This window comes from Eurypyga helias, unplaced genomic scaffold, assembly GCF_000690775.1.
Source record: "Eurypyga helias isolate BGI_N326 unplaced genomic scaffold, ASM69077v1 scaffold7361, whole genome shotgun sequence".
Lineage (NCBI taxonomy): Eukaryota > Metazoa > Chordata > Aves > Eurypygiformes > Eurypygidae > Eurypyga > Eurypyga helias.
Genome location: NW_010231871.1, coordinates 1 through 13,269, shown reverse-complemented (window position 1 = coordinate 13,269; position 13,269 = coordinate 1). Strand labels below are relative to the sequence as shown.

At 49.1% G+C, this 13,269-nt stretch overlaps 1 protein-coding gene across 1 annotated transcript in view; it reads right to left on the bottom strand.

Annotated features, from left to right (window-relative positions):
• Positions 1-7,552, bottom strand: part of LOC104516803 (elongation of very long chain fatty acids protein 6-like) — a 67,355-nt gene extending 59,803 nt beyond the window's left edge. Inside the window, exon 1 of the mRNA XM_010161250.1 lies at positions 7,378-7,552. Coding sequence (XP_010159552.1) covers positions 7,378-7,552 — 175 coding nt within the window. The remainder of the gene's footprint in view (positions 1-7,377) is intronic.
• Between the last annotated feature and the right edge of the window lie 5,717 nt (positions 7,553-13,269).

Sequence of the window (13,269 nt, the reverse complement as noted above, 5' to 3'; positions counted from 1 at the left end):
CATCCCTGGAAGTGTTCAAGGCCAGGCTGGATGTGGCTTTGAGCAGCCTGGTGTAGTGGAAGGTGTCCCTGCTGTCGTGGTTTAATGACAGCATGGTTTAACCCTCCCATGGCAGGGGGGTTGGAACTAGATGGTCTTTAAGTTCCCTTCCAGCCCAAACCATTCCATGATTCTATGAATGTCTGATGTGCTTTGAATTACTGTACGTGCAATGCGAGGTTCTCAAAAGTGCTGGGAATCAGAGTCTTGCTTTCTTTTAATGTCATACAGGACGTAGGAGATAAGAAGAGAGACCTCATCTTAAAGTCAGTGGAAATGGTCATTCTAATCTGGCAAGACGTGGAGTTGCAATGGCCTCGGGCAGCTCTCGGGGGTGGTCTGGTAGCTGTGCAGATCCACCACACTCAAGGCATCCCTCCTGTCGTTAGAGATGCTACATTATAGAGCTTTCTGTCACTGAAGCATCTAACTCACCAAGAATGTGACTGCGGGATTCAGCCCAGACCTTAGCAAAGGGCAGAGAGATACTGAAAAGCCGTAAACTCCCCATGGTAATGCAGTGGACACAAGCGTCCCTCCTTCAAGACACACAGCTATTTCAACAACACACAAGCTACTTGAAATTCCACCCAGTCAAGACTCGTTCTTCAAAATTTAAACAAGGCTAATGGGTTAAAGATGTCTGAAGCCAAACTCATGTTCCTGTAAACACATACAACACGACCTGGTTTAATGGAAAGGGACCTACTCTCAGCCAGCAATATATATGCATCATAACTAAGGTCATCAGGACACAGCCCATGAAGACAAAAATGCAATAATCATAAAAGAAAAGCGTAGGTGAGATACTTGTGGTCTGCCAACAGCCTCCCTCAATTGTATACACCATTTTAATGGATGCAATTCAAAACTGCTCGCCATACTCCAAGTTCATCCAGACAAACCAAAGGACCCCCCCCTCAGTATCTTACACTTGCAGGGTCACCCTGAAGCCATCAGCATTTCACTAGGGAAGATGCTCCATGACCTTACTGCAGCCTTCCAGTGCCTGAAGGGCCTACAAGGAAGCTGGGGGGGACTTTTTACAAGGGTCTGTAGTGACAGGACAAGGGGTGACGGGTTTAAATTGAAAGTGGGGAGGTTTAGATTGGATATCAGGAAGAAGTTCTTCCTGGAGAGGGTGGTGAAGCACTGGGACAGGTTGCCCAGAGAAGCTGTGGATGTCCCATCCCTGGGAGTGTCCAAGGCCAGGCTGGATGAGGCTGGGAGCAACCTGGTCTAGTGCAAGGTGTCCCTGCCCATGGCAGGGGGGGTGGGACTAGATGATCTTTAAGGTCCCTTCCAACCCAAACCATTCTATGATACTGTGACACCACGACAGCTGAAGTCACAGGGACTGTCAAGGCACAAAGAGCATTTGGAAAGCCTGAGGTCAAAATCTGTGTTCCCAGCTTTAACGTCAACACACCAGAGATGCTAACAGATCCTTTTCTTGTTATCCTAGTCCATTTTTCCTTCACAGGGGCATGCTACTACAGAAAGCACAGGGAGGAGCTCTGCTCCCTCACCACACAGTAAAAAGCTGCGATAGCTCTTATAATTACTGTTTCTCCCTAATCTCTGAATTGACCGTATTATCAGCCTGGTATGTATTTTTTTCTAAATGTAGACACAATCTCTTGTCTGTTCACAGCATCCTAGCATCTTTTCCAATTACTCAATTTACAGTAATGACCATTTCAAAATACGTGAATTGTCACAATCATTTTACACACCAGATGCTACGTTGCATTTAGTCAACACATTCAAGTTTAGAACTGAGTCTCCTACATTGGAGCCAACAGAAGTTTTACTGTAGGCTTTATTTAGGATTTTTCCAGCTAATGACTGCGAAGCAGCTTTTAAAAGAGAGGACCCTTTTATACCAGGGTATGGTAGGGCTGAGGAAAGCTACAAGCAAGCACTCCTTATGTTATTGCCCTATTCCAGAAGTCAAGGACCAAGCGCTTTCCTCGGAAGGTGCCAGTGGGACGTTTTTCTGTTCATCCGGAGACAGCCTGCGCTGCCCAGCTCCATCAGCCCAGCACCAAAACCCACGCCAGCCGGTTCCCACCGCGTAGGCTGGTTTACATCAGCATGCAGGGCTTCCCCAGCCGCCCACGCTGCCGGCTTGGCGGCTCCTGAACGGGAAAAGGATATACAGAAAATGAAAGAGGGAGGGGGAAAGCGTGATTAAAAGGAAAAAACAAATGGACACCCGGAAAAAGAAGAAAATGCACAGTGGGGGAGAAATTAAAGGAGCATGGTTGGAAATAACTATGGTCTAATTAGCTCCCTGGAGTGTCTCCGCATTTGGTGCGGAGAAGGGAGTGGTTTTAGGATGCAACTTCTCTCTCTCAGCTCCCTATTTCAGGATGAGATGACTCAGACACCACGCGTAGCAGGTCTGTGTGGTCAGACAAATCCCATCAGCAGTGCCCGCAGGGCGCTCCAAGGATGAACAAGTAAACAGTAATATCGACTGCCTGTGATCACCCGGACATACAAACCTCCCGAGCAGGATCAGGAGATGCACCTGGAGGAATTTGGGAAAGGCCTGCACTGTAGTACCACCTTTAGACAGGGGTACCATCACACAAGGACCAGGTTTTCAAAATGTTTTTCAGTAAAACGTTGGCATTCATTTCCTAACAAGCGTGAGAATCCTGGGTATGCCAGCCTCGTGACAGTCTGGCTCCAGGTGTTGCAACACGAACACCTGGACTACATTTTGAAATTTGGCCATTATGTAAGCACCACTGTAGTAGTGGCTCTTGGAAGATGCTGGAAAGCTTATGGGAAATTGTTAAAAATGGAAAAAAAAAATACGTTTCAGACGTGATGGTAGAAGTCAGTGACCAAGGACACACGGACTGAGATTCCTTTCCGTGCTATAGTATTATTTTTACCCATGGTGTTTGGCTTCCGGAACTGTCCTCCCCACACTGGGATGGATGCAAAACTGCACAGATCTGGCTCTCATAGTCCCAGCAATAACTTAACTAAACCTTTCCGAAAATAAGAACGAGGTTTGTCTGCCTGGAGTACTACTAGTCTTAACCTAAACCCAAAAAACCATTAGGGGCAAGACAGAGTATTCCATAGCATCCATGGGAAGTGCCTTGCACAGGGGGGAACATCACCTAGTACCAGACCCCCAAAAAAAGCCACCACACGTAGGATTGCTGGGCATTTTCAGCATGAACTGCCGATCCAAGTAAGATTTTAAAATAATGGATTTAACTCCATCGTATTTACAGAGTTCTGAAACAACAAATAACGATTTAACAGAATAAACTGATGGTCTGTGTACACAGAGCTGCTGCAAGAGGGAACGGCACTGCCAGACAGTTCTGGCGTGATTGGTAACAAAAATAGTATTTTCTTTATCAAGCACGTGATCAAAAAAGGGTATTTAAGCCCACAGGTGCGATCAGGTCAGATCAAAGGTTGAACTTGGGCAGTACCTTGTTTCAGACAGTGGCCAACAGCAATATTTATAGGGAAAAAAAAACCCAACGTAATGGGGCTATGCCCTCACAGAATAATGTAAAGGAAACATGATGCATCTTGAAATACTTCTACCTGTTACACAACCCGTCTCATCAGGGGTCTGCAATCGCTGCTGTGCACTCTCATCAGCCGTTCCCCTTAGCACAGCCTCACAGCATCAGCTTTTACCCAGGAAACAGAGTGCAATCACCATCGGGTTTGGGTCAGCCACCCATGAGCACAGAGATGTCCCGCACAATGGCCAGGTTCCCATCCACACCGGGGAGGGGAACCCGGATGATGAGAACTTGAGGTCTAACGTGGGCTGGAGCAGCCGTCAACCCCAGAGCTACCATGTCAATGAGCAAAAGTCCTCGCCAAGGATCAAGTGGCTAATGAAGAGAAGAGGATCCAGACAACACCGTGGTGTTCCAAATAGCTTGGAGTTTTCTCCTTGGCTGTCAAACTCCCAAAAACTCATGTTTACAGAGGATCTGCATTCAGCAGATGAACAACAGGAGACCTAGAGGAAAAAAATCCCAATTAAAGCTAAAAGGAAAATTGCTCTAAGCAAAAATCCAGACTTTGTAAAGATTCGACCATAAACCTACTATCCAAACGGGATGGTGCAACAACTTCGGCATCCTCATTTTATTTATACTTAGGGGATTTTACTATCATCTTAAGAACCTCTTAACGGTTCTTAATAAAAAATAAAACAAAAAAAGCAAACCAGACAATTTTATTAGCCAGAAGATCAGACCGTTTATTAATAATGTGGTGTTTTCACCTAGATGAACTCAGCCCCTCATTCCTTCCCCTTAAAACGTTAATTGGCACTCCCTGGGATTGCTCTTCCCAGGTGTATTGATACTACTGATGGCTCCAGACATACAGGGCAGATATTTGTCCTTAATAATGCTCCTGACTGACCTCAGGTTTTATGTCCAGGGGTAACTGAGGCCATCAGATATCAAAACCAAGCATTCCATTTGAAGCGCTCATAAACATGGATGATGTCCAATCCATTTTTCACTCCCTTTGCAGACTTCCAATGCTGAAACTACCAACAATTTTTTAAAATTCTATTTAAAAGTTATCATCAGAAGATGTGGAATAGACAGAAGTTTTATCGGACTACTTGAAGGAGAGTTCCTTCCACAAATTTGCAATTAAGAATGGTCTGGACTTTTGCAGCTTAATCCCATGGTACTAACAATAAACAGTCTTGCCTCAGATATTACAGCAGCTCTTCTTACTCCTCGATTACCACAACCAAGGAGACAAACTTTGCCCCACATCCTTGGCAAGAATAGAGTGTTTTAATGTAAAGCGGAGTGGTAATGCTGCAAGACCAGTCAGTGTTCTGTAGTTTTAATGTTACTCATACCAGTCTTACCACCATAGTGTAACCTGTGTGCCACAATAAAAAAACCAACAGTGAATATCCCCAGAAAGGAATTGTTCCCCGTTTTACAGCTGAGGAACTGAGGCACAAAATGAAATTTTCAGAGATGACACTGGTCATCTCCCACTGAAATCGTGGGATGGGTGATTCCCAAAGAACCGCACCTGACTGATGCCCAACTTGTACGAGGGGGCTATGGCTGTGGTTGGTTTGAGCTCTGGCTCCCCACATCCTGGAGATATATGGATCACTATCCTCTGCTGCACAGTGCATGAACCACTACACGTACCCTGCAAAGCCCCATGTCCCCTGGCATGAAGTAACCCATCAACGTGCATCACCCCCTCTTCTACCCCACGCCGAACGCCAGCTCTTCCCACAGAAGGTCAAGGGCTGCTCAGCAGATCCAAGATCTGCCATCATTTCATCATTTCAGGGTATGTCTGTGCTGCAGGAGCCGGGTCCCTCCCCTAGCCAAACGGAGGTCATGTTGGTTTTGGAGTCCTTCCACCCAACTCCTGGCCCCTAAGCAAGACTCGTGGCAATCAAAGGGTAGGATGTCCTCGCAAAAGTCAACACGACTTGCAACTGGCGCTTTGCATCGGAGCAGGCAGTACAAGGCACAGCGTGACAGGAAATATCAGGTAACGCTGCTGCTTGGGATCTGAAAAAGCAGTAATAACCACATTGGCAAACCCTGCGCACGAAGTGACATCATTTTCTCCTTGAATTAGCCCGGGTGCAATCGCAGCCCTGCTGTTTGCTGTTCTCCTGCCAGCTTGCATAACGCTAACCTGGGTGTCCCAGGCCAGCACCCCCCTCCCCAGCAAACCCAGCCCCTGGGGTTTCGATGCTGTGGCACAAAGAGGAATGGCATGGCTTGTAGCAGCAGCAATTCTGGGATGCTTTGGTCAGGGACGGGACACCCCTGTGCTGCATGCTGTGTAGACAGAATAAACGGGGTGTGACAGGACAAGGGTTTAAACTGAAAGAAGGAAGATTGAGATAGAACATCAGGAAGGAATTCTTCCCGGAAACGGTGGGGAGGCACTGGGACAGGTTGCCCAGAGAAGGTGTGGATGCCCCATCCCTGGAAGTGTCCAAGGCCAGGCTGGATGAGGTTTGGAGCAACCTGGTCTGGTGGAAGGTGTCCCTGCCCATGGGAGGGGGTGGGACTGGGTGGGCTTTAAGGTCCCTTCCCACTCCAACCATTCCATGATTCTATAATGCTCCAACCCAGGACAAGGCTGAAGTGGACTGACAAAACAGTTGGCCAGTAAAAAAGTACTGGGTAGCAGTAAGGGGGTAACGTGGATGCAGAAATAGCTCACATGCTGATGTAGTGTGAGGCAGTGAAAAGCTTATTTTACGTTATAGTTGACGCTAATTTACATTTTAAAATAATACTATGTTTTAACCCCCACTCATTTCATTAAAAGAAAAAGCATCTAAACTCTCTGTGGATTTGCCTTTCCAAAAAGAGGGTTAAGACACCTTCCCTTCTGCAGTCCCAGTGGACCTTGTACTACAAAATCATTCTCAAAGCTGCGGAAAGCTCCATAAACTAATAAAAGTTTACCCTCCAAGCAAAAAGAAACCCCAGCTCTGTACCCTCCAGCATTCCCAGCTCTATACTGACAACAGCTCTGCCCGTGCTAACACAGTTATGAAAACATAAATGCTACAGCCTTTCCCTTAAAAAAATTCCTTTTTATCCTTATATTTATCACTAAGAGTCAGCAGATCACAGTCAGCTGAAAAGGGCTGGGATAGACCCTTGAGCAACGGGCAGAGACTGAGCAAAGGAAGAAAAAAGTACAAACCATCCTTTTATCCCCAGTTCCACTACAGATGGCCACGGAGAAGAGACCAGCGGCAAAACCTGAGAGTTAAATACTCAGCCAGACCTTTCTGTGCCGAGACCAACAGGAACGTGACCACATCTGACTTTAAGGATCACGTTATGTGAGGCGTTGCAGGAAACGGAGTAATCGAGTCCCCTAATCACACGATGAGTTACACGCAGTGGTCTCCGGCTTACTCTGAGCCCCATTAAAAGTCAACATCTACCAGCACTGAGCTCATCAGAAGACTAGGAATTACAGCAGCCTGTCTATGGAGCGTCTCGTACCAGATCATGGACAACCAGACTGTGCCCGCTTGAGGGCGGAGGAGCACATGGAAGCTGTTCCCATGGAAGTTTTATTCACTGCTTTTAAGGAAGACATTTTTTGAAGATTTCTAGGTTGCAAGGGACATGCATAGCGTCCACCTCAAACAAACTAACAGAAGGAAAAAACACACCTTGCTAAATAGCAGTGGCTCGTCACCAAGGTATGATTAAAAACCGGCGATCGGGAAAGTAATCCCGCCGCAGTGCCTAGGAAAAGCCCACAGGCATGTCCAACCTGACGGCGAAACAGCCAACAGCAACTCACGTGCCGCCGTACCAAATACTGTCCTCGCAATGACCTTGGCCAAAGGTCCGTGATGCGCTCCGGCTGCTCCGCCCGGGATGCAGAAGAGCCTGTGGAAGTTGATTTCAGGATGTGCTTTTGCCAGGACCGGTGAAGCAGAGATGCTCCCACGTAACCGAAAGGATATCCACCCCATGTCGCCCCAACATCCCTCATGCAAAATCCTCGTCAAGCTACGGCTCGGCAGGCTGGAGAGCTGGACCAGGGCGCAGAGTGCCTCCTCCCACCGACTCCACGTGGATTCAGCCAGAGAAGGATAAAGGTCTGTCTGCCTCTGCATGGGGGCCTGCATTCACAAGCTAGCAGAAACAGAGGTGAAATACCATCTTCCAGGGAAAAATTTCCTTGCAATTCAACAGGGACAGGGAGTTTAGAGAAGGAAGGAGATGGCCAGGCACTCCGCACCCTGACCCCAGGGGAAGTCACCTCCTTCCTGTTGCTACTTTGCCCACCCATAAAAAGCACCCCAACTCCGGGAGTTCAGGCCACCACTTGCTACTCAGCCTGTGTTTGCACAAACACCCCTCTGCTTTCCCAGCAAATGGTTACGTGGAATCATAGAATCCCAGACTGGTTTGGGTTGGAAGGGACCTTAAAGCCCACCCAGTTCCAACCCCCCTGCCATGGGCAGGGACACCTTCCACTAGACCAGGTTGCTCCAAGCCTCATCCAGCCTGGCCTTGGACACTTCCAGGGATGGGGCATCCACAGCTTCTCTGGGACACCTGTCCCAGTCCCTCTCCAGGGAACAATTCCTTCCTGATGTCCAATCTCAATCTCCTTCTTTCAGTTCAAACCCATTACCTCTTGTCCTGTCACACCCTGCCCTGGGAAAATGTTCCCCCCAGCTTTCTTGTCATCCCCTTCAGGTACTGGAAGAATATAAGCTACTTTTGAAAAAGTGCCAAAATAATTCAATATCCTACACCTCAACCCAAGTCAAAATGCTCTTGAATGTCCATATTCACCTTTGACAATGATGGCAAGTCCTAAATTACTTCTTGCTCCCTTCTTACAAATTTATTATTCCCACAAGCACATGGTGTTTCACCAAGCAGAATAGAGGTCTTCACTCTCAGAGGCTTAAAAATTAATGAAACAACATGATAGGAGATGTATGTATGCTCTAGGGACAGGGTGAGCAGAAAGCCAATGCCTGTTTCAGCAGCAGGATGAATCCAGAAGATACCAATTTACCTTCACGATGACATTTTTGTGCCACCATCATCTTTTTCTTTATGTTTGTTTTTTCCCCATGCACACACACGGACAGAAAATACCTGAACTCTGAAAAGACATGAACTGTTATTCCCTGCAGACTCCATCCCTGTATTTCCATGGAGCTCAGGAAGACCAGCCGGATGGAGGAAAGGCAGAGGAGAGGGCATCCTCTAATCTCTGCAGCACCAAGGCTCCCGTGCACTGCTGGCCCCGCAGCTTTCCAGCCAGTTTGCACAAAACAGCAGCAAAAAGCCCCTCTGGGAAGTGAAACGTGGAGGGAGGCAAAATTCTTGAGTGCGCTGAATTTTGCTCAAGTAAAGCTCTCTGTGCTACAGCAAGATCTTCCCTTTAAGTCCTTGCCGTGGCACAGAGGGAAGGACAGGGTGACTGCAGCGTCCCCTCCACAGCTTTCACTGGCATTTAGCAAAGAAAAAAAACCCACAGAAAAGAGTAATTTACATCAGTTTTTGGCTGCCACGCACGTATGCCTGGAGAGCTACACACACAACCTCTCACTCCTGATTTCTGCATGAGGTAAGAGCAGCTTAAGTGGATGAGAGAAGCTTGTTCTACATTTAGGAAACAAACCTGTCCAGGACCATGGTGTTTGTGTGAATTATTAAAAGGCAAGGGCATTTTCAAATCCAAATTGTCTCACCCTCTCCTCTCCCATGTCTACCTCCAGTTTTGACCAGAAAGAGCATCACAAAGCATAAATCTCTCTCAGCATCAGCTGCATTTGCTGTCTCTCCCCATGCAAGTTTCAGGTAACAAAAGGTTAAAAAAACTTCCTGTACCAGGATGTTTGTTTTTTTTTTTTTTTTAAATACACAAACATTTATACTCGTCTGAAGTTCACAAAGTTAATTTCTGAATTCAGCCTGAGTTCCCAGTGCCCTTTAAAGCCGAAACAAAAAGCCCAGCTGCCCTTACACAGCACTTCTCTGCTGAAAGCTCATGGACCAAAACAGCCCCACAGCATCTCTGGGGAATAACAGCTCCGCTTCCATCCTGCTCATCCTCCTCCGCCCCGACGCTGCTCCCGCTACTCCCTGCCAGCAGGCTGCCAGGGGGTTAAACATGGGGAAAAAAAAAAAAAAAACCACCAGGAGATGGGAAAAGGGAGGAGAGGCAAAAGAGAGGGGAGCGAGGGGCAGCGGCTGCAGGAGCGGGGATGGCCGGAGCTCTGCAGCAAGCCGGCACAGCAGCAGAGGAAAAGTTTCTGTGATTTTGGGCAAGCCCTCGCCTTGACGTCACCTCGCCCAGATAAATCTCAGCGCAGTCAGCACAGGCCTCCTGCCTCCCCATTGGCGAGCCCCTCGTCAGCAGACATCTGAAGATAATTATTATTGGCCAGGCAATTATAACAGGAACAACTGTCACTTCGTGCCGATGCCCGAACCCGGTGCTCTGCAGCGCGATGGAGAGGGACCCCGGCGCTCACCGCTCCCGACCCTGCATTTCGGTCACTCCCGCTTTCCAAAGCGCCGGCCGGGATTTCGCTACCTCGCTGGCCATGGCTGGGAATCGGGATCTCGGCGCTGCAAGCCTTTCTGCTGCACCTCTGACTGAAGCCAGAGTTTTCTGCAAGAATAGCGATATTTATTCACGAGAAATCAAGGATTTGAGCTGCATTAATGCTCTTGCAGTGGTTTAAGGGGGAAAAGAAAAAAAAAAATCCTCTGCAGATTATTTCCTTCATCCCTCTTCGAAGAAGTTTGGGAGGAGGTGTTGGGAAAGTTTGATTTGAGAAATCATTTTAGGCAATTATTTTAATAAGCATCTGACTTAATCCTGATCTTACTGAGATCAAACCCCCCCACGGGCCAAGCACGGTAAAACCAAAGCCAGCCCGCATCTGATATCAAGAGCTACCTACCCCGTGGCACTATGCATAAATGTACATCAATAACCGCCTTCCCACAACGTAAATCGTAAGGAGTTTCGTGAGAGTAAACTGCGAGTTCTTTCACCTCCTCAAAACCGGTTATCGCTTGTTTAGGGAAGACGACCCATGGCTCTCGCCCTCGGAAACCGGCAGCCTCGCTCTGCGGGAGGAGCGGGCGTTGGGAGGGCTATGCCATAAGGGCGTGCATACTCATAAAGCCAAGCATTCAGGGAGCCACGCAACCCATCGGCTTATAACACCAGGGAACAGACTACTCATTTTTCCTCTGTGTCCAAACAGTAGCCTCTTCACAACACTGCTAATCTAGGCCCAGGCTGTGAAAAGGTCCCAGGGCGATGCACATGGCAGGATGGGGACCTCCCTGAAATGATGCAGGAACATCTGGAATGAAGCAAGGAGGACCTCATTCCCTGCCGTTAGAATCACAGAATCAACCTCTTTGCTCTCGGATGGGCTGCATCCATACCAGAGTCAGAGGGAAGATTCCCAGGGGTTGATGGCAGCAAGGAAACAAACCCTAGGATGGGGCTGTGCCTGGGTGCCAGCAATCGGTGAGCGCAGAGGACATACACTTGCCCTTGGGAGTGATGGAGCTTGGAGCAGCCTCAGAGGACAGAGGCAAAGAAGGGGCGAGTTTCGTCTGAACAGACCCACAGCATTCCTGGCTCCATGACCCAGACCATCCACACCAGCACCTAAGGGGATGCCGCTACCCCTAGGCTTTGCGATCAAGCTTTTCCAGCTTTAGGCTTACGCAGTTATAATTACAAGGGCTTGCCAGTGCTTTAACCAGCTCAGAACCCAGAGGGTATGTAAAGGGCTTCACGTCCTGCCTCCAACCGGGCTACGTCTTCATACGCAGCCAAAGACGCTTCTCAGAATCCAAAAGACAGGGTCAACTCCTCAGAGCCCCTGAACACGCTACAGGGGGGTGTTTCGGCCTTGTAAGGTATCATAGAATCATAGAATGGTTTGGATTGGAAGGGACCTTAAAGATCATCTAGTTCCAACCCCCCTGCCATGGGCAGGGACACCTTCCACTAGACCAGGTTGCTCCAAGCCTCATCCAGCCTGGCCTTGGACACTCCCAGGGATGGGGCATCCACAGCTTCTCTGGGCAACCTGTCCCAGTGCCTCCCCACCCTCTCCAGGAAGAATTTCTTCCTGATATCCAATCTAAACCTCCCGACTTTCAATTTGTACCCATTACCCCTTGTCCTGTCACTACAGGCTCTTGTAAAAAGTCCTCTCCAAGATGGCTCGCTGCCATCGACGCGGGCGCGAGCGAACCCAGCTTGCCATCCCGCGAGGCGGCAGGGCAGCCTTCTCGCACGGCCCTCAGCTGCTGCGCCTCACCAAAGCTCCCCTGCAAAATCCGAGTGCTGGAACAGGACCTATTGCATTGAGAGAGTGACGATAAAAACCTCACCATTTAACCTGAAATTCGGAAGGGGAATTTAATTCGGAATTTAATCTGAATTTCCAGCACTGCTCCTGGGCCACAAGCAGATCGCCCTCCCTCTTTGCTTTCACATGAATCAAAGGCATTAGTCCATCAGTTCCCTCAGAGGAGGTGAAAACTAGACGGAAAAGTGCGTCCGCACGGATCATCGTGTCCCTGCAGCTGTACAGCAGCAGCGTAAAACTGACGGTCTCCTCCTCTGAACCTGGGAAGCAGGAGCCTGGAGACCTCTGCAGCACACGGGACTGCCAGGGAGGCTTTAATAACACTGATTATTGTTTATGTAGCACCCGACATCTTTGAGGCACCCAGCAAACATTACTTCAGTCATCCAAGGGCCCCATGAGGGCATTTCAGCTTTATTACCTCCCCCCAGTCTTTCCCTGCTGGGGAAACTGAGGCCTAGGAGAGGTGACACATGTTCCCAAGGTCGTGCCATGAAGCGCAGGAGGTTCAAGAAGACGCAGGAACCGTGGTTCCTAGTCACATTCTTTAATCTAAACTGCATTTCTCCTGGGCTATGTGGCTATTTTATACACTTGGGTATCACTCCCTCCATCCTCATTTACCAGTTTGTCCCATTCTGATGCCAGTTTTCTTCTGGCACACGGACAAAATGGGAAACATCCAACACTCCCAGGCCAAGAATATCTTATGTGTCCTCCTTTTTCCTGAACCGTGAGTGACACCAGGCACCCCTCAAGAGCAGGAGGACGGAGGGAAACATACACACACTTAAATGGTCATTTTAATTATAGTGCCCGTAAAAGTCCACAGACGAGTCACCGGAGGATTCCAGCAACTGTGGCCGAGATCCACCTAGGATCTGGGACCATTCTGCCTTGCAAATTTAGGGAGCAAAGCCTGGACCCAGAGGCAGCCCTATCCTGCCATTGTCACACGAGGGGAGGGAGATGCGGGGATGAGGGAGCCGAGAGGGCAGGCAGCACTGCTGAAGGGGGAAATGTGGGAAACGGGGAAGTCAGGAGCAAGCTGAGGAGAGATGACGGGAGCAGCAGAAAGGGCAAGACCAGGCATCAGGCGAGGGTGGCCGAGGCCAGTGCAGCGAGCTGCAGGCGAGCACGGGCAAGGCGTGAACACAAGGCCAGCGCAGCCGGACGAAGCCGGGATGAGGCCAAGGAGGCCGGCAGGATGGAGAGGGGGATCCCAGCCCCGAGGGACCTCACTCCTGCATCCCGGCTGAGATCCGGGGAGCGGCGTGGACCACCCCAGGGCCGGGGATGCCCCAGGGGCCGTGCGG